General features: G+C 37.9%; 1 protein-coding gene and 1 long non-coding RNA gene across 2 annotated transcripts in view; both read left to right on the top strand.

Annotated features, from left to right (window-relative positions):
• Window positions 1-224: 224 nt before the first annotated feature.
• Window positions 225-25,199, top strand: part of zc3h3 (zinc finger CCCH-type containing 3) — a 73,718-nt gene continuing 48,743 nt past the window's right edge. Inside the window, exons 1-3 of the mRNA XM_016240259.1 lie at window positions 225-330; window positions 904-2,350; window positions 3,048-3,244. Of these exons, the coding sequence (XP_016095745.1) occupies window positions 225-330; window positions 904-2,350; window positions 3,048-3,244 (1,750 nt within the window). The remainder of the gene's footprint in view (window positions 331-903; window positions 2,351-3,047; window positions 3,245-25,199) is intronic.
• On the top strand, window positions 13,988-23,810 carry LOC107556990 (uncharacterized). Its single transcript, XR_001605341.1, has 3 exons — window positions 13,988-13,997; window positions 16,170-16,175; window positions 23,642-23,810. It is a non-coding gene; the product is annotated as an uncharacterized lncRNA (long non-coding RNA).

The raw sequence follows: 25,199 nt of genomic DNA, 5'->3' as shown, positions 1-25,199 counted from the left end.
ATGTAGAAACACAATCCACCACCTCTTGTTTTCCCTGTTAACCTTGCGATGCGATCCGCTTTGAACAGCTGGTAGCCTGGCAGATGAAGCGCATTATCCGGAATGGCTTCACTCAGCCAGGTTTCAGTGAAGCACAGTGCAACAGAGTTTGAAAAGTCCTTGTTGGTGCAGGTAAGGAGAAGAAGTTCATCCGTTTTGTTAAGCAGGGAATGGACATTCGCGAGATGAGTGCTTGGGAGCGCAGTTTGAATGCCACGTGTGCGGAGCTTAACCAGGGTGCCGGCGCGATTCCCTCTCCTGCGTCTGCTCGTGCGTTTGAACAACACAGCTGTACCTACGACTAGAATGTCCCAACAAAACGTCCGAATAATCAAAAACTGGAAAAATATTGTCTGGGATGTATTGCTTAATGTTAAGGAGTTTGTCTCTGGTAAAACTTATAGAAGAAGAATGTCAAAACAGAACAAACAAACAAAATCATCAGAAGAATTTCGGAGCTCAGCATGCTAGCCATCTTGTTCTTTAATAACTTTAATAACTATATTCTAATTATTCAGATTTATATTTGTTTTACTTAAAATTCAAAAGATTTTAAAATTATTATTTTTTTACTTTATATTTTTCACTTTATTTAATTTTCTGACATTGTTGTCGAGAGATTCTGTCTAAGGTTTAACATCAGACTCTCTGTTCCCAAGGTTCCTCAGCTTATTATTATTATTTTTTTAATTATAATATATATATTTTTTTCTGTCTTCTGGAATCGAGTGTAGTGAAAAGAGATGGCCACACCTCTGTTACAGACCTTGCATTTACTGAAGTCAATTTCACTCATTTTTAAATAATCAGGTCAGTTCAGATTAGTCTCACCTTAACCTTACACACTTCTTCTTTACTTTGCAGACCTCATTAATGACTATAAAAGTACTCATGGTGACGTTCCCTCAAGTTCTACGCAGTGGGGTCGTGCCAGACATGGCTCAAGGAGGGGCCGGGGCCAGAGTCGTGGTCATGCCTCATACTACACACAGTCATATTCATCACTGCCAGAACCGTATGTGCCTCATTCTTCTGGCAGCTGGAGGAAAACATACTCACTTAACAACAAGAGCAACAGGACAGTTGGGTGCCATGTGTCTCATCCAGCAGTGGACCACCTGAACCAGCCTGACCATCACATCACTACATCTGGTGATGCTGCTACTGGGAATAGTGCTGGACCTTTTGGAAACAACAGTGTTTTATTTAAAAAGTTGAAAGCTGAACAAACCACAGATAAATCTGCAACATCTTCACTTAATGTCCAAAGTGAGGCTTCAAAGGAGAGGAAAAGTGAAGCAAGTGAAAAAAGGACTGTGCTTATACCTTCAACAGGAAAAAACGATCATGGCTGCTCATCTACCAGTACGCTAACTGACTCTGCTTCAACATCTGACCCTGAAATTAAGATAAAACCCACTTTGAAATCATCCTCAGCTGTGAACAATCCCTCTATCCCTTCATCTGTCAAATCTTCAGCTCCTGTTCAAGTCAAACCACACCTTTCCACTGCTGCCTTATCCAATAGGACTGTTGTAATGCCAACAGCCAATAGAGATTGTACTATGGCTTCTTCTGCCACCTCTAACCTTCAGTCTCAGGCTTCCTTAAGTCCCACAAAGCTTCAGCTTAAGCTAGACTCAATTCAGACATGTGTAGCCTCGCCATGTCATAAGAAATCTCGGTTTACTTGGGTAAAAAACCAAGAGATGGTAAACATAAAAAGCACACCTAAGCCAGTGACCTCTGGATCCTCTCCTGGGACAGCTACTGTCAAACGAGTCTCCAGCTCCAATAAGAAGGTGTCTCGCAAGCCTAATCTTTCCCTCGGAGCTCCTAAGACCTCAAAGTACACCTGGGTGTCTTCCTCTTGCTTCTTGTCAACAGCTGGGAAAGCAAACGCTTTAATAAAAACGCCACGCAAGCCCCTTTCACCCAAATCTCTTAAAGTCCCTGTAAGAACATCTCAAGGTGGACTGGAGGTACCAATTAAAGAAAAGAGATGTGCCACAACCTTAACAACTTTATCAAAAAAGTCTAAAGCTACAGGTGCCTCCACATCCCATGCTGACCATGCCAGCCGCTATCGCTGGAAAGCGGCTGGACAAAGCGCAACAGCAAATGCATCTAGCTCAATTTCTAGGACTACCCATAAGGGCACAGTCTATCAATGGACAGCTAACAAGAATGGGGAAAAGGTATTTGCTCTGTCCTCAAACCCCACCTACATGTACCCTACTACCACCTCACTGTCAGCTGGTGCTTTCAAGCTCAGGAGTCGAACCAAGATCATCAGAAGATCTGCTAGCAGGTGAGAGTTCTGCTTTAAGATTGTGATGTATTATACCATTATGCAAGGGGATGTGAGAAGTCAGAATTAATTTTAGCGATGCACCGGTATTAAAATGCTGGCCGACTCAATCATGCCATGGCCAAAATCTGACAAATTGATATGACATTTTTATACTATTTTATATAAAATAGACAGATATATTTTTCCTCTTGCAGGAGTAGTTATCTGTCCTGTTAAAAAAGGACTGATAACGAATAACAGTACTTGCCTGACATGTTGAAATGCATGATGTTTTATTAGTGGAATTATTAAACACAAGTAAGTTTCAGAAATGTGTATTTGTGTCAAATATCAAATAATGTGATAAAGCTGACATAGACTATTCTAAATTGACAAAACAAAAAAGCTAAAACATGGAAATTTCCTGGAACATGATTCATCACAAACTGTAGAAACCCAGTGTATTATATGACCTTTTTAAAGTGTAGAATGATTGCTAGTTGCAAATGTTCATATTTTGTGGCAATATTGTTCTTAAACTCTCCTCTAAATGGCAGCACAAATTTCCTTAAATTTCCTTTGCACGTCAATCAAACAAAGCAAACTTACTTTTTATTGACTTCTGTAACATGCTAACATTTCGAAAAACTTTTTTTTTTTGTTTACAGAAATTCTTACCGCATTTCGTGTATGTTTTATGTATGTCTATATACAGTCCCTCCTTAGAGAGAAGATACAGCCCCATTGTGCAGACTTTAAGGAGCCGGTATTCTTTGCGGAGACGGACACACGCTCCGGTGAAGAGTCCAACCAATACCAGGCGAGCACAGCCCAAAGTGCTGGTTTCATTTGGCAGACACAAGCTCCGCCGTCTCTCTCTCACCTCCACCTCACTCGGGACTTCAAGATCAGGTCAGTTACTATGACTGCACATTCACAAAATGCTTTGCAACTCTCAAAACACAATGCAACTCTACCTCTGCCTTTTTAAATGAACTGATTGTTTTTATCCCCTCTGTGACTAATTGGTTTAATTAGTAATCAACACAAAACGGTCTCTGGAAAATTAATTATCGCTGCTTTGTTTGTATTCCTTGGAGAGAGGTTGAGGTGGGCTTTATGTTCCCATGGAAACACAAAACTGCAGCAGAGATGAACAGTACACTGGGTACTGTCCTGAAAATAAAAGCTTACTGTAAATTAGATCATGGAAATCTTCCTGTCAGTCTCAGAGACTTGGCTGTGCTGACTAGATCAGTGGTACATGGAGTGCCATCATCTGGAATTTTATTTTTAAAAAATTAAAAAAATAGTTTAATATACCATTTTGAGGCCCACATTTTTGTCTTGATATTGATAAGTGTGCACATTGCAATAATTTGTTTACCCTTTTATTATTCTTGCATCTTAATTATTCTTATTTCTTATACTTTTTAAGGCTGGAATACACTACAGAAATTTTGCCCAGATATTTGGCTTGTTTTGCAGTCTGGATTTGTCCAGTCTGCAGATTTTGTGCAGTCAGAGTTGACAGATTTCACAAAAAAATGTATAGTGCATGATGGGCACAGACAGGTTTTTTAAAAAAAATTTTTAGTTTTAGACCATGATTCTTATGGAAGCCCTTTTTCTGCCACTGAATAAAAAAATAAAAAAGGTAACTGCGACTTTGTCATAATTCTCACAGTTGTTTTCATATCTCGCAATTGTGACGTTTTCTCAGAAATGCGAGGTTTATAGCAGTTGCAAGTTACTAAGTCAGATTTGTGAGTATAAACACCCAATTCTGAAAAAAAAGCATTTTCTTTCCCTCCTCAGAATTGGATTTCATGACTCACAATTGTGAGTTTATATCTCACAATTCTGTGAGATATAAACTTGTAATATTTACTTTTTCTCAGAATTGTGTGATGTAAACTCACAATTGCTAGATATAAAGTCAAAATTGCGTGATACAAACTAGAGTTTATACAGTATATTGCAATTCTGACTTTATTAATCGCAATTGTGAGTTTATACCATAAGAGTTATGAGATAAAAAGTCGCAATTACCTTTTCTTTTTTTTCTTTTTTTAATTCAGTGGCGGAAATGGGCTTCCATAGATTCTATGCAGTTGGCGGAATATCAAATATGTTTGATTTTTTTTTAGTGTTAGAACACAAGTTGTTTTCATTTTTCATGCGTATTTTATCAACAAAGCACACATTTCTGTGTGAGCTTGTTGTGTTTGAAACAACGTGAAAGTCTGGTAGTGTGGGATTCTCAGTCGTAGTGTATCAGTCGTAAAGTTATGCTTTTTTTGGAACAACATTTTATTAGTTGAACAATTGGTATGTTGTTAAACAACAGTACAACCCATTGTACACCCTGTACTTCTATCTCTCACAGCCTCATTTTTATTCCCGTCAAAAATTAAACATTGCAATACCCTGACTCAGGTCTATTGGATTTTATAATCTGATCCGTAATGGTACTGTGCCTTGAGAGCCATTCCATTATCAGCCATCACTAGGCCTGCATGGAATATTGTGAGAATATTATGTGATAATATTGCTGCAAAATTCACAGCTTCTCTGCTTCTTATAGCTTATGTCTTTTAATAGACTTTAGTACCGTTGAACACATTTTACCTTGTTTACTTCCTACAAAGGTATTTCTTTGTCTGGCATTTCCTAATTATGAAAGATCATGAATTAAGTCTGTTGACTGTGACTGTACACCCCCAATAGAGGGCAGCATGTTCCCAGCAGCCTGATTGGTTTAAGAGGGAGTAGGTTTGGGTGTGATGGCCCGTATCCGCTGGGGATAGGAGGAGTTAATTAATTGCCCAATCGGGCCGTGATGGTGTACATGTGCCGATAGCGGGTAATTTGCAGCAGTGGCACGCCGAATATGGCTACACTATCAAACCCTGCCAGCGCTCTTATAATTATTTATTTATTTATTGTTTTTTTTTTCAACTATAGGTATGACAAATGGCAAGCACTGACAAGCATTTTGCCAACTGATTCAATTGTTATGGCTTTTTGCTGGGTTGCCTCACTTGAAATTTAATTGATACAAAATTCTGCTTATATAACTATATCTCTGTTCTTATTGACTGTTATTGTCTTGTCACCCAACAGCTTTGCATTCAGTGTGGACAGACCAAAAAACTCCAGAATCTTACTTTAGGTTTTTGTTTATTTATTTACTTTTACTTTTTTCGCAATTCAAAATTTGCTGAATTAAAAAAAAATGTAATGGTTCCTTTTCATTAATATAGAGGAATAAGTAGAATCTTTATGTGGGTTATTTAACAGCCTGTGGCTTCAGATCTCCCCCTCATGCATGTTTGTGTAGGCAGCCTCTCTCCCATGTGTTTAAGTGATTAACTTAAGGGAGAGTTGCTGTGACTTTATTTGGTATGATGTATGTACACCTCCACCCTACCCCCTCCCATTCCACACACACAAATACACAGTGTTCAGGTCAACGTTTTAACATCTCCTCTGCAAACCGTTGGTATTTTAATGTGTAAATCAAAGGGCAGCATGTATCTTTTTCAGCGCATGCACATGCTGACCTGCTCAGGCAATGATATGGAAGGTTTACGATTAAGCTGGAGTCGGACACATCACTCTTCTCGTAAATGCATACTCGCATAGTCATGTTACCGCAATTCCACAAACACGCCCATATACACACCTTAGCCCTGACTACATCCATAGGGGTCCTATTACTGTACAATATTTGCACCTTTTTATTTGCCCATAAATCACTTGTCCAGTCTTTCACAGCTCTGATCTCGCTGTCATTTTCCACTCGATCTGATGGTGCCATCCCTCACCAGCTCACGTAAAGTTTACACACATGCATATGGTGGCCACACACGCAAGTGTCAACAGCGGCTAAATATAGGCTTGCAACATTAAACTTTTAGGTTTTACTTTTTTGTATTTTTGTATGAAAGAGCTTTTATGATCTTTTATAATTTACATCTTTAACTCACAAAATATCTTTACAATTTGGAGGAAGTGTGCAGAGGTATTTTAATCTATTCATAGCTCCATCCTAATTCACAGGATCCCTACATAGTGTTCATTGCTCCCTATACAGCAAGCAAGGGATATCTATAGAAGTTCAGGTCATTTGACAAAATTTGTTCGGGGGTATCAGTTAAGTTTAGCATGTATTATGTTCGTTGTGAAGTGCAGTGTAAGGAAGGTAATGTTTTATGAAGGGTTTGTATATGTTCATCCTGTATCATCTATTTTTTTCCCCCGATTACATTCTGTCACTTTATATAGGTACAAAGTATCTTTTCCATAGATTAGCACAATGCCTCACCCCTCAGGGCACAACCACACACTCGGTCAATGTAAATAAACATACACATATCCTGGCAACCAGGAGTTAAATTGGGATTTTGTAATTGGGGGAACCCTAACATCTGGCAAGCTATGATATCTATAGAAGTTCAGGTCATTTGACAAAATTTGTTCGGGGGTATCAGTTAAGTTTAGCATGTATTATGTTCGTTGTGAAGTGCAGTGTAAGGAAGGTAATGTTTTATGAAGGGTTTGTATATGTTCATCCTGTATCATCTATTTTTTCCCCCGATTACATTCTGTCACTTTATATAGGTACAAAGTATCTTTTCCATAGATTAGCACAATGCCTCACCCCTCAGGGCACAACCACACACTCGGTCAATGTAAATAAACATACACATATCCTGGCAACCGGGAGTTAAATTGCATGTTATTTTTTATTTAGTACTGTCCTGAATAAGCTATTTCACATAACGTATGTTTACATATACACCACAAGACAAAATAATAACTGAATTTATAAAAAATGATCCCATTCAAAAGTTTACATACCCTTGAATGTAAACAATACTATGTGTAATTTCCTGGATAATCCACAACTGTTTTTATATTTTCTGATAGTTGTTCATGAGTCCCTTGTTGGTCCTGAGCAGTTCAACTGCCTGCTGTTTTTCAGAAAAATCCTCCAGCTCCTGCACATTCTTTGGTTTTCCAGCATCTTCTGCATATTTGAACCCTTTCCAAAAGTGACTGTATGATTTTGAGATCCATATTTTCACACTGAGGACAACTGAGGGACTCATGCACAACTATTACAAAAGGTGAAAATATTTACTGATGCTCAAGAAAGCAACACAGTGCATTAAGCATGTAAACTTTTGAACAGGATGATGATGTGTAAATTCTTCTCATTTTGTTTAACAATCATATTTTTTCATTTAGTACAGGACTTCAGAAGCTACATAAATACTTACATGTTTCCCAGAAGACAAAATAAGTACAATTTACCTGATCATCCAATTCAAAAAGATTAAACCCCCTGTAAAAATTTATGAATATATACAGTATATATAGTTTCCTCCGAGGAGGCAAGGGAGGCAGTGTCTCCTCTCCTCAAAATTAGATGAGAAAATAATTGATATTAAAACGGTGCAAACATGACTAAATATGATATTAAAAGTCTAAAAGTCTCTCATTTTTATAAAGTAACACTGTCCAACAGCGACACCCGCAGGTAAAGTTACAGCGGAGGCTTGCCTCCCCTCGGTCCATTGACTTTCTGCAGAGACACCTTAGCGTGCCGTGACTTTTCTGGAGGCTCATTGAGATGAATGGGGGAAAATCACGTGAGAGGAGGCAATGCTTTCATTGCGCTATAATTGGATCTGATCAGTTATGATTGGATGTGATTGGTTCGTGTGATAAATCCCACCTCTTGTTTTCATGCGAGCTCTCGGCCTGAATGAAGAGAATGATGGCATTATTGACTAATTATAAAGTAAACAACTCTCCTGCTTAGATATCACTGTGGATAATCCACAACTGTTTTTATATTTTCTGATAGTTGTTCATGAGTCCCTTGTTGGTCCTGAGCAGTTCAACTGCCTGCTGTTTTTCAGAAAAATCCTCCAGCTCCTGCACATTCTTTGGTTTTCCAGCATCTTCTGCATATTTGAACCCTTTCCAAAAGTGACTGTATGATTTTGAGATCCATATTTTCACACTGAGGACAACTGAGGGACTCATGCACAACTATTACAAAAGGTGAAAATATTTACTGATGCTCAAGAAAGCAACACAGTGCATTAAGCATGTAAACTTTTGAACAGGATGATGATGTGTAAATTCTTCTCATTTTGTTTAACAATCATATTTTTTCATTTAGTACAGGACTTCAGAAGCTACATAAATACTTACATGTTTCCCAGAAGACAAAATAAGTACAATTTACCTGATCATCCAATTCAAAAAGATTAAACCCCCTGTAAAAATTTATGAATATATACAGTATATATAGTTTCCTCCGAGGAGGCAAGGGAGGCAGTGTCTCCTCTCCTCAAAATTAGATGAGAAAATAATTGATATTAAAACGGTGCAAACATGACTAAATATGATATTAAAAGTCTAAAAGTCTCTCATTTTTATAAAGTAACACTGTCCAACAGCGACACCCGCAGGTAAAGTTACAGCGGAGGCTTGCCTCCCCTCGGTCCATTGACTTTCTGCAGAGACACCTTAGCGTGCCGTGACTTTTCTGGAGGCTCATTGAGATGAATGGGGGAAAATCACGTGAGAGGAGGCAATGCTTTCATTGCGCTATAATTGGATCTGATCAGTTATGATTGGATGTGATTGGTTCGTGTGATAAATCCCACCTCTTGTTTTCATGCGAGCTCTCGGCCTGAATGAAGAGAATGATGGCATTATTGACTAATTATAAAGTAAACAACTCTCCTGCTTAGATATCACTGCTTTGTGTCACGTCAAAATGAAACATGAAATGGCTTGAAAACGTGGTGACAGTTTTTAGTGAGCATTCAGCTTGATGAAATGAAAGATGTAGCCTATCTTTGTGCCTGTGACAGTTGTGACAGGGCTTTTATGATGATGACCTGAAAATAAGTTGACTATTAAAAAGAACAGCTGAACATCAGTTCACAAATAAAAAATGGAGTGTCTATTTAGTGCAAATAGGCCGCTTTGTTGGCAGAGGATATTTACACTAACTCCGCCCATCAACGTGTGATTACAAAGCATTACAGAAGACTCTAGTGGCGCAGATGGTGAAGTACGTGTTAAGTCATTTTTGACGCAATCTACCGGGGTTCGAATCTGCGTTTTGCCGAACTTTTTTTCCTACCTTTTCAAATCAGATATCACACTGGAAAGGCATGTATTTTCAATAATAATGAAGGAAATAATCTAAAAGTTGAACTTAAAGTATCGGGTAGGGTTAGGGGAGGTATAGGTGTAGGGAGGGATTTATTGTCCCTTAAGGTGACATCCAATAATTTGAATTAAAATAATAATTTACACTCAATATGTTATTAATGCATACTGTTTTATAATGTACTACAATACTGAGGTGCAGATAATTGCCACTATTTGCAATAAGTAGTATAAATAGCAGAAAATCCTGCTAACGTTATATATATATATATTAGGGCTGTCAATTGATTTAAAATTGTAAATGTAATTAATCACATCCTTTTTCTGTGATTAATCGCAATTAATCACACACTTCATGAACTGAAAAGCGTTGATTTTTACAAAGCTCATCGGCCTGAAAAGCGAGGTGTGCTGTGATTGGCCAACTATCCAGTGCGTTGTGATTGGCCAAATACCTCAAGCCTGTGATGGAAATGTTACGCCCCTTACCATACTGTGATGCCATGTCCCGGCCGGAGCGACGAGACAACAACATTAAAAGCCATTATAAACGAGGCATTTGTTGCATCCAGTGGGGACATAATTATGGATTATAATGACTTATACTGTCTTTTTACGCATTGCGTTGCATCGCTCCGCATAAACATAAAACCATGTCTGCATTTGTGATTGGAGAAATGACAAATAACAAGTCCTACTCTACACTGCTCAAAACTCGCGTTTGAATCATCAGTGGCAAATTCTTTAAATATAAAAAAAGTACTTACAGTCTGTGAGTCAGAACAGCCAGCATTGTAGTCTACTCTACCAGGATCAGGAAACAGACCACATGTGACGACCCCGGGCTGGACTCCGCTTCGTCCATGGTGTATTTCCTCAGCGACCAGCACGGATGAGCTCTAGGCATGATGAAGCGGATATCGACCTCTTTTGGACGGCCAAACTAAGTAGTTTCGCTTTCACAACGAAACACACAGCATCTCCACAACATGGCCGCAGCGGCAACAGAGAGAGTAAAAGTTATGCAAATCTTCCCACATCGTGACGTAGACATGTGGGGGCGTGTTAGAATGTTTTAGGACACTCAAAAGGGATCACAGATGACAAATAAGAAACACCGTGGCAGGTGTTGATTTAAAAGTATGCACATTTCCTACCTTATTTGTAAATGAAATTCATCTCCAATCCTTCGTCTATCGTTTCAGGTTTATCCATTGTTATTCGAATGCAAGAAAAATATAGCTGGTTTTCCAAGTAAAAACACGTTATGTTATGATAGTAATCAGAGGGTGGGGGGATTGAGGGGGGTTCCCCCGCTCTATATGTCTCTCTGCATCAGCTAAATTATTTTTTATTCACAGTGAATAGGAGTTAAAATTCCCACCCGGGTGACATAACAGACCATGCAAAATGCCCAAAAGTATTTAAAATATTGCAAAGTAACATTGCAACCTTGCAAACAATATGATGTTTGTTATTATTAAAATTGTATATAGTATATATATTTTTTTTTATTTACCGCTTGGGCAATAACGTATATCTTCAACATAAGTTGTTGTCTATGACCAAAAATGTGAGTTGTTCAGTGGACTTTTAAAATTTGCTTTGCTTGAGAAAATAAAAACATAGTTAATGTTTTTTTCTTTTGATTTAGTCGAGTTGGTTTTGCATCAAACACAATGTAATTTTCTGCAATCAAGATCTGGCAGCAACAGCGCATTTTTCCGCTTGGGCGAGCACTTCGTGAACAGCTTACCTCGCACATTAAATCTGCAGCAGACCAGCAAATCACTGAGAACGCGCTATAATCCTGACGAGTCATAGCAACAGAGCTGAGGCGAGAAAGCTGCGGAGAATCCGCTCGCCCGGAAGCAGCTATAACTGACGTAGATTTACAGAAAATTACTGCAATTTGGCAAAAAAATTATTTAAATGATTTTACGTACTTATTCCTAACTCTTTAAGCTTTAAGTTACATTTCAAATGACAAGGGAGCAACTTATAATCATGTTTATATGAATTATCCCGTGAACTTATTCTCTCAAATGGCCTGGGTATGCGGAGCATTCGCAGCTTATATGGACGGAACGCCACTGATGTATATATGTATGTATGCATACAAAGCTGGATGGTGCTGGAGTGTACAGGAAATGCAATGGACTGCCAAACAAACTGCCAATCATTTTTGAGGCATTAGTGCTGGAATGCCGTTTTCTATTATCCAGACCAAATTAAACCCCCCTACTGGCAACCATACATGCATTGTAAATTTTAGAGGTGACAGCCAGTGCGTCAGTCTCCTCCTGCCCTTAAAGGGATAGTTCATCCAAAAATGAAAATGTGATGTTTATCTGCTTACCCAAAGGGGGAACAAGGATGTAGGTGACTTTGTTTCTTCAGTAGAACACAAATTATGATTTTTAAGTCCAGCCGTTGCAGTCTATCAGTCGTATAATGCATGGCAATGGTAACAAAATCTATGAGAGTAAAAAAAAAACATGCACAGACAAATCCAAATTAAACCCTGTGGCTCGTGACGACACATTGATGTCCTAAGACACGAAACGATCGGTTTGTACGAGAAACCGAACAGTATTTATGTAATTTTTTGACACTCTGTCCAACTTCCTTGAGCGCGTGCACGGCATCCGATGCGTGAGGTGTGTACGCACTCTGGCGTAGTTTACGTTAATGGGTGTGTTGATATCCAGGCGAAGAGCAATCAATCATAACTTCAGGCGAGCAGGTTCCCGAATGAGTTCGCGCGAGAGAACGTAATCTTTTAGTTTTAAGTCGGTTTGAACAATCCAGATAAGTGCAAGTAAGTACCATTTTGATTAGCCGTCGTACCTACAATGACTGTGCACTGTGTAACCAATGAGTGACGTATAAGCGCGAGAGATCACTTCCGGCGCTTGCGTAAACTACGCCAGAGCGCGTACACACCTCACGCATCGGATGCCGTGCGCGCTCTTTTTTTGGGTGAACTATCCCTTTAAGCATTCGTTCCTTATGTGGTTTGTTTGTTTGTTTTTTTGCATCACTAGCTAGTTCACACTTCCTTTAGTTTCTGCCACTTTTTTTCACACCACCACTGCTCCCTCATCTGCTGGATCTCATTCCCGGCTCCCCCCCCCACCTCCCGTTCTTACATATGCCTCTGCCATATTGAGTAAGCATCCCAGCTCCAGTCCAGTAATAAATACCCTGTTTATGACAAATGTGTGTCGGCCAGCCCTGGTTTACTTGATCCACATGCCCTCCTGATCCAAGGTTAGCATTGCGTGAAACCTTGTGGTGTATTATTGTTAGTTATAGATATAGATATGCAATACAATCGCATGAATACAACACAAGGTTGTATGTAAAGGTAGAAAGCCAGTAGGGATATCAAGCACAATATAACATGAATGGTGTATTAATCTGAATGCAAAAGAAATAGGAGATATTTACGAGGGCCAACATAGTGTCTTTACTTCTCTCAACTGTCACCTGAGATATATTTGCTCTAAATACCACAATGCCACAGTGGTTTCATCAACTGCGTCAGTCACGCTTGTACTCGCACACCGTCGACCCTCAGTCTCTGGGACGAACATTCTGCTCATTCCACATCACTTTCTCAGGCCCTGCATGTCAAGCAGATGGGCCAGCTCGCTCTTTAATGGGGTGTAATCTCTCCCCTCCACCAATGTCCACTGGATAAACATCCAACTACTCAAATTCATGCTCTGTACGGGTCCCGGCATGCACATACCAACCTGTTCAAAATATGTCCAGCAGGCCTGTCTTTGGGAGGACCACCCACCACCTGTTAACAGCTATTGTGTGTATGTGGATGTTCAGTATATCTCAACTTGTCTGTCCTTCAGCTGTCTGTTGTCAGTTTCTCTCTGTCTGGTTGTCGTTGGTACAACTGCCAATTACTTTCATCACTGTTCAAATTAACGGAGGCTTGGTGAGCATAAGATAATTTCAAAAATATTTTACAAAAATCTTACCAACTCCATACCTTTAAACGAAAGTGTAGATTTGTTATTTGTTTGTTTGTTTGCTTGCTTGCTTGCCCGAATTTGATTATTTATTTGACGTTTAGACATGCACAGAAAAAAAATACAGTGGATATAAAAAAATATATATACATATTTTTTTTAAATGTAAGAATTAATAAGAAATATTAATATTATAGCAAATATAGAAAACTAAAAAAAGGATATTCAATAAATATTCAACAAATCTGAAGAAAGAAATTGGTTTACTATGCAATTTTGGCAATGGACAACATAGAACTCAGAACATCTTTTTTAGCAGGGCAGCTTCTGTATATAAATAGAAGTTTACAAATCATTTGGTCAGAATGTAGTAACATACCATGGTAACACCCAGCATACAACCACAGGACAACTGATCAACCTCAAACTCTTTAAAGAAAACACCCCTCTGCTCGACATGGATTCCCAGTGTGTAATTCGTGTACAGTCACTGACAGACGTAGAGAGACATTATCCAATGCTCTTGTGCCTTGCTTCTCTAGCCTGGGCCTCTAGCTGCTCCCTTGTCAAACTGTCAGCTGGCCATAATTAAAGCTTCTCACTGCTCGGGCTTGTTTGACACACCCAAGCAGCAGCACAACTAACAGCCACCTGCCAGGCACACCCATCCCCTGCACTTATCTGTAAACTGCATGAGAGCACCTGCAGATTAAGTGAAAGGAGATAAGACCACTTAGTTTCTATGCAGTTTGAGATGTGTGTCTAATATACACGTACAGGAAAATGTATAAGTACAAGCAGAAATAGAAAATGTGTTTATTGTCAAACTGTTTGCACACATTTTCACATTGGAGCTAGTTTTGAGTTTGTGCGGTAAAGGGTTGATGTGTGAGATCATTTGTTGAGTGTTTGTGCCAGCAGTTGAAGGCTAAGTGATGAAAAGTGTAATCCAAACGGCAATGAAATGGGACACTGCACTTACACTCCTTCCCTGTTTTGGGGGTAAATGTTTTCTTGGTATCCTGAGGGGTCTCCGGTAACACAAGGGACAGAATAAATCAGAAACCTTAAACAGGACACACCTGCTAATTATTTAAGAACATACACATCATTTATCGCCTCTAACACATGCATTGTGTAGTTGTGTTTGTCCGAGACTTACAAACATGCTTGTCTTTACGATTTATTGGTATTTTGTCAGTCCAATTAAGCTTTACTTGACTAATTAATGTTGACGTATGATTGTCATCATCTAGTTTCTGTAGTGATAAATAATTACCAGTAATCACCCAAAATACATACTTATTTTTATTATTATTACTATAAATTAAATATTGTTACATGGAAATTGAAATAAATTGTTAATTGTAAACAAATAATACATAATTTAATTACCATTTATTTACCACTTACTATTTATTTAAATAATAAATAAATAAATAATTTAACAATAAAAATAATGTTTTAGAATTTTCTAACTGAATTTTTAGCTGTAATATTTTAGAGCACACTGCTCCCCTTGTGTGACTGTTATTCAGGTGTACTTTTTTGACACTGAAGACTGTTCCTTTTGCGTCAGTCTTATGTAGCACAACATAAGTAAGTTCACTTAGTTGTTTTAAGACCATGGCTAGGTTCCTACAAATGGCACGTTATAATATTACCTCTTGCCCAAGCCCTTTAAGTTTCCCCTTTCCAGTAATCTGATTTTAGCGTCCCCTCCCACACACCCTTCATCTGTCCACACGGCGTGAAGTGTTACCATAATAATCACAGTAAATTGGCATTGCGTGGGAAGAAGACTATGCGGTCTAAGGCCAGCCAAAACACATCCATAATGAGGCTTTTTGGCCCTTTCATAGAGTGGATTGGAGTGGGACAGGTTCATGGGGTTAAATGTTTCCAACTGGGAGGGGGCAGAAAGAGGGCCTGGAGATTAAGACTAGTCTTCAGGCCTTACTTTAAACCAGTAAGACACTCTGTTCTCTGGAGGAAAGCTGGTGTCACAGAGGTCATGTTTACAGGGGTGTTGTGCTTCTAGAAAAAGAGACACATCATTCACTTGCTCTGGTTTTTTGGAACTCTAATCAACATGCTAAACTAACTGTGTATGTTTTGTTTAGGTGTATTGTCACTCTGTGTTGAAATTTACTAGACAAATTGGTCACTTGGCCATTATTTCACAGTATTGACAATATCGGTCTTATTGTAAGCACTATTCGCTTTTGTACAATTGAAATATGTAGCTAAAAGCTGGAATATACACAACATTCGTCAGTCAGCGTTTACCTATTTTATGGAAAATTTATGGAAAATTGTATATTGAGCACAGTCTATGATTCCATCAAATTATAAAAAAATGTTTGATATTTTGAACAAATTTTAGAACACATTTTTATTTGTCATGCCCAGTATATATGTGTAACATTTACAAAGTTGGCAAGTGTATGATGATTAGTGTTTTAAAATCTGATTGGATTAGGTAGTGTATTCCTCACCTCTAGAATCGACTAAAATCTAAATAGTTTTTTTTCTAATTTATGCAGTTTATAATAAAATCACTAGTTCATTTATAGGATATGAGCGAATATGCCGATGACTGTTGAAAGACAGGTGTATGAAGTAAGAAGATGAAGTGTAAGAATTAGGTAGACCGATTAATATCCATTTTTACTTTTGGCTGTTATGTGAGCCCACATATGTTCATATCATTTTTAGTAACCATATCCGAGAACAGTTTCAACACATTGCAGTCAATTACAGGTCTTGCAGGCATAGTATAGCCATTTACACCACCTTCACTGGTGCAGTCTCACTCGGTTTTTGGCCTTTGATCTGTCTTGTTCACTCTGTCCAAGTGGCTAGTTACCAAGTTGCCAAGTTAGTTTCCAAGTTCCTAATTACAAACCCAGAAGCACATGAAACTGTGACTCTTAAAGGGGTCCTATTATGCTCTTTTACAAAGTCTTGATTTTGTTTTGGGGGTGTACTAGAACAGGCTCATACTAGGTTGTTTGAAAAACACATTATTTTTCACATATTTTACATTATTACAACACCTCTCTCCCCAGTCTGGCATGAACGGCTCAAATAGTTCCTGTATCAAATGAAGGCCCGCCTTCTGAAATACGAAATGTGCTGTGATTGGGTAGCTGGGCCAGTGTGTGTTGTGATTGGCAGCACTCGGCACCTGGTCAGGAAATGTCACGCCCCTTACCATAACCGCCTGCGAGCTTCAGTGTAAATATTGCATCAAATCAAATCAATTTGAGCTAGATTTAAACCCGGATGATTGTAATCACTCCAAGTTCGTCTGCATTTGGAAAGCTAGCGTGTCTCCAACATAGTGATAATAACAATCGTTGCCTTCTCTAGTGCAGCTCAACCAGGTCTCGTCCCATTCGTCGATATTTGTGATATCACAAATCCTGGAAAATATGCGTTGTAGTCCAAACGAGTCGTTCGTTGTAGTTTTTGAAAAGTGATTTCTGTTAAATAAAAAATCTCCTTTTGAAGTGGACTTTGAGCTTTGTAACTTTGCAGATCTTTTTTATGCTCAAACAGCAACATTACAGACTAACTAAAGTTGAAAAAGTGAAAAAGCATTTTAGAAACCCTTTAAAGCTGAAGTGTAATTTTCTGTGCCACTAGTGACCAAATGGATTTGCAGAATTTGTTTTTTTTAAAACCTGCAACCACCTTCTTGTTCACCACTCTCTCTTTCTCTTTCTCAAATTTTTTTTTTTACAGAAGACATTTGAGCTAAAGTTGATAAAGTTAAAGATATAAAGTTTTCCTGTCTTCTTACACATTTTTTTTAAATATGAATTTAATATATTTATTCAGCAAAAATGCATTACCAAAAAATTATCAAAAGCGATAGTAAAGTTTAAAATGTTACAAGTACTTCTGTTTCAAATAAATGCTGTTCTTTTGAACTTTCTATTCATTAAAGAATACTGAAAAAAATGTTCACGGTGTGTGGGACAATGTACCATGCAGCACAACTGAAGGATCATGTGTCACTGAAGACTGGAGTAATTGCCGCTGAAATTTCAGCTTTATCATCGAAAGGTTAAATTACATCTTAAAATAGATTTTAAAAAAAGTGTTTTAATTTAATTTAATTAATTTTTTTATAATAGTAATATAAATTCAGTGTTTGTGAGACTTTTTTTTTTTAAATGACCCCAATCTTTTTTTGGTAGTGTGCATATAGGTTTATGTTCCCATATGCAAAATATTGTAAATCTCCAATCCACAGTGCATGTGAAGAGGATGATTGACTTGTTTACGATAAACAAACTTGACCCTTTGGCCCTAAGCATATTCTAGAATAGCTTCATTTCATTGCATGTATGAATTACATGGCTTGTGGAAAAGAATAAGGAAAATCTAAACAATCAATAGGAGGATGTCAATAAAACAACCACAGTTCAGTTCAAACAGAGCTTGTGTTACTCTCATCTAGTGTTGTTTTTGGCGGCCTGTTTTAGTCTAGTCTTTGTGTGAAGCTGTCATTTTAGATTTTATTAGTTTTAGTCACGTTCATACTCTTTTTAGTCTAGTCAAGTTTTAGTCAACTAAAAGTCTGAGCATTTTTGTCTTATTTTAGTCAGAATTGTCCATGACTATTTTCGTCTAGTTTTAGTTGACGAAAATTGTATTTTAGTCTCTTTTTAGAAATGCAATTCTATTTAACCCAGTCAATATAGTATAAGTACCTAGTAGTATAGACGAAACCAAAATTTTCTTTTAGCCAAACCCATTTCAAACAAGGTTATCTTATTATATTATTGTTACCTTATAGACTCAAGAATACATCCATTCCAGACACGGAAGACGCTCTGATTTGAATTTACAACATTTATTTTACCAACCAAACATGTTAGAAGTACACACACATAAATTTAAATAAAGATGAACCCCGGCTGGCCGGCCATCGGTCCCTTTCTCTGTGTCAGACTTAACTTTGTTTGGTTTTCGTCTTCTAAATCCGTGTTTCCCAACCTTTCTTTAGTCACGGCACCCTTTAGAAATTTTAACAAATTTGTGGCGCCCTACAAAATTAATTTTGTCACAATATTTGAATTTCTAACTTCGATATGATAATTTGAAAAGTATAGATATTCAGTACAACAGGGAAGAACTGCAGATTATAATGTCATACAGATATTTTTAATATAAAAAATGTGTATATCAATGGTGGCAATCAGTAGGCTAATTTCTAATGAAGATACCAATTTATATGACAGATTTTAATGTAGGCTTTTATTCATATATAAACATTGTGAGATAGCTAGTTATAATGGTAATTAAAAAAAGTTTTGCTCACTCAGTGTATTTTTGATTTTACAGCTGGGTAATTGTGTTGCAGTAGCACGAGATAGCTTGATTTAAAACTTTGAATTGAATAAAAAATGACAAGGAGGCTAAGCAGTTAATAATAAAATGAGAACAAATAAAGAAATTACTAATGATAGCACAAATAAAAAAAAATCACGATAGGCCTACAAATGAAATAAATTGCTTTTTAGTTTTTCGGGTAGGTCTAACACACAGTAGGGCTATTATAAAGGTTCGTTGACGACAATGTTTAGTCATAATTTTCATTGACGAAAGCAACACTACTCTCATCGCCATCCATATGGGCTTAAATCAACTTCTGTGACCGTAGACTAATGGTATATTTCTGTCCCTTCCTCTCCCTTTATCTTTGCTACTCTATGACGGAGTGATGAAATTCTCCTAATTAACTGGCTGGCTGTAGCTGAATGCTGACCAGAGAGGCCATCCAGGGGCTAGAGTACACACATTACTCCCAAACCCACAGTCCGCTCCACCTGGCCCACAGCCCATGACGGAGGGGTGAACTGGGAAACCCGACCCTAATAACTCTCAACTTTCCATTTCTGTCGAAGTGGCCCAGACATTGGAGCTCATGCTCTATTCTGAGCCTAAGAATTAAGCCAGCAAACCAAGCAGGCGCCCCTTCATTCGCCTTTCCCTTTCCCTATTTTTTTAATCTCTCACCCGGCCCATTTTCTGTCTGCTTTTTTGTTCACGATGGGCTTTTTTGGCACAGCCCAAAGTTTCACTCTGGCATATCCCTTTTCTATGCCTTCCCTCTCTCTCATTTGGACTCGATCTTTATTTTACTCTCAAGGGAACAGTTAAGTACCTTCAGGCCTCTCAGAGACTCCTGGCCACGATTGGCATGCAAGTTCCCCAGCTCAACACCCCCTATCCAAGTAAGCTCCATAAACCCTGCATGCACACACACACACACACACACACACACACACACACAGGTTGCCCCAACAAGCTATCTTAGTCATCCTCACAGGTGGCTGTCCAAATTTAAAACCGCAGGCTCTGTGTGTTATCCTGGGAAATGTGTGGGAGCTTGTTTAACACACAGAGCTCACAAACTGATGGACAGATGAGATCTGGGAAGTGAGTGTTGTCAGTGGAAGGCCCCCAGCTTTCTCTTTCACTTTCTCTTCATCCAGTCTTTTATTTTTGGTTTCTTTTGCTTTTGATTTTTACTCTTTTGAGCAGTTGTAAATATACAACTTTTTGTTGTATGTAAATATTTTCATTCAGTGCAGTGATTCTCAACCCAGATTTTACAACTCGACACAGTATAGTAATTATTGTATGCAATTAAACAAATATATTTCTTAAAGCTCCCCATCTACCTTTTACCTGAGTAACTCAGCGAAAAGTAACGAGTAACGAATGCTACCATGATGGATTATAACTTCCGTTTGGATTATCTCATGCCACAGTAAGAGCAATAAACTTAAATAAAATTCTTGTGAAGTACTTGTTTTTTGCAACAGCAAATCTGTCCGTCTCCGACAGTGTATGCATTGCATTCTGTGACAAATACTGACAAGAGAAAACAAGCATGGCTTGCAGCACCTAAGTTAAAATACTGTGTGTAAAGTAATAAAATAATGTGTTAAAAATAATGTGTGCTCTTATCATTTTGTGGACAAAATCCTTTTCTGATACACGCTGTACGCGGTAGACCAATCACAACAGATCTGACCAATCAGAGCAGAGTAGGCTCACGGAAAGGAGGGGTTTAGTGTGTGTGTGTTTGTAAAATGGCACAGTTATATAAATATCTGAAAGATATTTTAACTTAACATCAGTCATATAAGTCAGTCAAGCATTATAATATGATAATCAATATTATGTAATGATAGAACTTTAGTCATTAGAATTAAAACTTGATAACCATTTATGAATGCATATTTGTCATTTTAACTGAACTTCGGACTGGTGGTGGTACTTTTTTTGGTCATTCAGTGTTTCTGTAAAAAATAAAATAAAAAAAAATGGGGGGGGGGGATCAAAGATACTAATGATACGAATTAATAAGAACAATATAAATCGCACTAAGGATTAATGAGCTACTGGATTCATGAATATTAATCAGGTTGTGTGCGTTCGCTCGAACTGATTTGCTGAAATCAAAACAGGGATGATAATAGATGAGCGCCAGCCAATAAGATTGCCATTTGCACATTAGTTCCGCCCACTACCGGAGAAAGCGGCAGTTGTTAAACGCTGAAGAATTCCAAAGGAACTCCGTTATTTTGACAGCAAAATATAACAAAGAGTATCGTTTACATGTAGCGCGTCAATTCTCTCTCCCTCTCTCTCTCTCTGCGTGTGTGTGAAACAAAGCGACGGGGAGTCGTGCGCCTTCACACTAGAGTTTATGGTACGTCAAATACAGGTGCGTTGCACAATCCATTGAGATGAACTGAAAAACATCACAGATCGCTTGACGGAGAGTGAAACTCTGAAGCGCTCAGTCAGAGTGTTCTGTGAGTGAAAATATATCTGTGCTACACTTATACTTAACCTCCAACTCACACACTGGCGAGTAAAATCTAAGAATTGATTAGCAATTGGCTAATATTAGACATCATTTAGTCGCCCAGAGTAAGATTTAGTCGCATATGCGAGTGATTTACTCGCAATGTAGAGGGTTGTATTAAATGCCCATTTTGAGAAAACGAAAGCGTTTTTTGACCTTGCATGCATGTAAACCTTTTGTAGGAGACTCCCAAAACAATATTAGGAAAGTTAAAAATGGCATAACAGGGGCACTTTAAAACAAACATTGCAATTTATCACCTTGAAGTTATAAGCTCAATAGCATGCAAATGTATTATTAACAGTTCACAACGATTGTCTGTGCCGATAGCCTTGTGGGCAGTGTGCCAACGTACTGTGCTATGGTCATCCCGAGTTCGAATCCCAGCTTGAGGACCTTTCCCGATCCTGCCCCACTTTCTCTCCCAATTCGCTTCCTGTCAACTCTAAACTATCCTATCACGATAAAATGCCAACAAAAAAAAGACTGATGGACCAATTTCGTTCACAAATATCTTTTTATTTTTTATTTTCTTGATATATCTCAAACCCCCTTCTCTTTAAAAAGGCTTAGAGCATTTACCTGGATCCAAAAATTAATCAGACGTTTTATTGACAGAAGATATGGGTATATCGTGAAACCTGTTTAAGTTACTTACACCAAATCACAGATCAAAAGATTTTATCCAAAAGGCCTGTTTATTTATATCCTCTGTTTAATTATATGGTAAGTATTTTGGGTTGTGGCCTCCAGTGGAGACCCACATCTAGTATTAGTGAAGCCCTAGTATTTGAGTGTTTTATCATGAAGAACAGTATGTATGACATTCATACTTTGCATCAAAAAATGGTATTACATTTTCCCTAGCTTACTTAAATGCACTACAGTGTGTGTGTGTGTGTGTGTCCGTTTCATTATGGATGATTGCTTGTGTTGGTCTGTCAGCCTGCACTGTTGTTAAAGGACTTTAAGATAACTGCTAATTCCACTCCTGCAGTATCGATCGGCTGGGATTGGTGGGTATAGTTTTATAGGCTCCCACTCAGGCTACATAATTAATGCTTAGCGTATTTAATTAGTAAGATTTGCTCTGAACTAAGAGAGTAATTGAGTCCAGTCTAGTGGGGGTGGGGTGGGGGGTGCAGTTCTGATGTTACAGTATGGGTTTGTGTACATTTTTGCCTTGCACTGGAATCCTGACTCCCTGCACATGTGTTCAGGGGGATGGAGGTTTGAGTCGGACATATATCATGTCCGGATTCCATTGCCTTCATCTTGCTTACCACTTTTTTTAAAGGCAAACTGAGGTGCTAGAGTGATTTTGCCACTAATGTAGCTCATCTATTGTTTGTATTCCCATTGGCAAAACACTGCACCTGTCTCAGGACAGTGTTAAGCATGGTTCCTGCTGCTATTTCTACACCTGTATCAGTTTGCCGCACAGCATGCAGACATCGGCACACACTAGGTCAGGGAAATCTGCCAAAACAATTCCAGATCCTCTTTAGTTTGTCTGAGTGTCTTGGAGTTAGTTAGTTATCCATTTCTTTTTATGCTCACTGTCGCCATGCTGCACTTTAAATGACACAATACGTTCAGCTTCATTTTAGGTGTTGATTTTCTCCATTTTGACATCTTTCCTCTTCTTTTGAAATTAAGCTCATAGGTACTTATTTTTTTAGATGAAAACACAATATGTATTGTGTAGTTCTGTTATATCCAGTATTACCAAGTATGAAATATATCAAGGCTTACTTGTGGCAAACATTGTTATTAATATTTAGGGGGGGAAACTATATATTTTTTGTTTGCTTAGGTTTTAATGTATGAGATATCTTTTTTGTTCATTACTGATCATCACCTGCAGAGGGAGCCCTTTTACAAGGGGCCCATTCATAATTTAAACCACTTGATGATTTAGTCAGTACAAAGATTGTAAGCTTTATCTGTTCTGTTGTATCCTTTAGTAGATTTGTCTTCCAGAGTATCTTCTTAATTGTTAGCAGACAAGTTTCTTTACTCTGAGACACAGGACAGACATGTCCTAGAGTGGCAGTGTGAATGGCAATAGTGTGTTGTAAATGCACCTGTCTCTGCCTGAGAATTGTGCCGAGGGTCTTTCCCACACCTGTGGACTAACAGTGTTCCTCTCTGTTGACAGCACTCTCATATCCCACACACTAATTACTGAGAATCTTTATTTGGATGATGCATAAGAGGAAGACATTACTGAAGCACACATACACGCATGGGAATTTAGAGATTGTGATCTAAAGATAGAAAGAAAGATGTCACCTTTTAAAATACACCGGAAATATTTGTATGTAGAAACAGTCTTCACTCAGCAATTGCTAGTAAATTTTACAAATAATTGTTCAAGGGAAAGTTCAGCCAAAAATTTTAATCTTGTCATCATTTACTCACCCTCAAGTTGTTTCAACCCTGTATAATTAAGTATATTTTTTCTGTTAAACACAAAAGAAGATATTTTGGGGGAAAAAAGCTGATAGTCCCCATTGACTTCCATAGTACATTAGTCAACGTTTGAAGTGGATCAAAAAAGTTAATCAAAGTTGTCCTAAGACGAGAACACATTTTGGTTTTAGGACAACTTTGATGAAAGGTTTTGATCCACTTCAGTGTTGACTTGTGTATTTTTTTTCCATACTGTGGAAGTCAGTGGGGACCATCAACTGTTTTGTTACCCATATTCTTAAAAAATATCTTCTTTTGAGTTCGACAGAAAAAAGAAATGCATAGAGGTTTGGAATAACTTGAGGGTGAGTAAATGAAGACATAATTTTCACTTCTGGGTGAACTGTGCCTTTAAGTAACATATTGAATTTAATGTGTAATTTTTGAAGTAGAAGGTGTGACGTAGATTAGAAAAAAAATAAAATATGTATGTATGTATGTATATATATATATATATATGTATATATATATATACTGTATATATATATGTATATATATATATACAGTATGGAACGATATTCCGGACAATTTTCAAATAGGATAGCAAATTGTATTTTCAATTGCGCTACCCCCCCCCCCCCCCCAACCCCCCAAAAAGAGAGAATTTAGTCACCATTTAATTTGTTCACCATTAACCAGTCTAATTTGTTATGAGAGGGAATTCCACAACGTGTGTGTGTATTAAAAGAAACGAAACTCCTTCTTTTCCCTCTGTGTAGCTTCGACATGATATAATTATATGTGGTTTTGCACATCATTTGACATCCTGTTGTCCCCGGTGAGTTGCTCTGTGGGAAATAGCTAGTTTGTCTCCTGTCACGGTGGATGTAGAGCAACCGGGGTTCTGTTCTGGTTAGGGTTAGTCACTTATCTGGTCAGGATTTGCAAATATACTTTCTATACAGTCTCCTCCTACTACTGTCAGCTCATTAATGTTGAGTTGGTTACTACAAAATTATAAAGAAAGCACTAATAACTCACATCACTCATTACATAAGAATTCACTTAATTTCTATATCAACCTTTAACAGATAAACAATAGTGCTGATCATCGGCTATAATGCCATGTACATGTAATAAACCAGGATTTTGAAGATTTCTTAATCAGCTTAAAGGAAATGAACTCCTTGTTAACAAACTTAAGCAATAAATGTGTAATGTGTGTAGAAACCTTTCTCTTAGGTTAGCATTTAGACACAGAAATCTTTATAAAAATAGTCTATTACTATTTATATAAATTGTATTTGTAAATGAATGTACTGTGTGACATGAATCTGCTATCATGCTAGCAAATGGTACA

Source organism: Sinocyclocheilus grahami, unplaced genomic scaffold, assembly GCF_001515645.1.
Source record: "Sinocyclocheilus grahami isolate Dianchi unplaced genomic scaffold, SAMN03320097.WGS_v1.1 scaffold586.1, whole genome shotgun sequence".
Lineage (NCBI taxonomy): Eukaryota > Metazoa > Chordata > Actinopteri > Cypriniformes > Cyprinidae > Sinocyclocheilus > Sinocyclocheilus grahami.
This window is presented reverse-complemented; position numbering and strand designations above follow the sequence as displayed.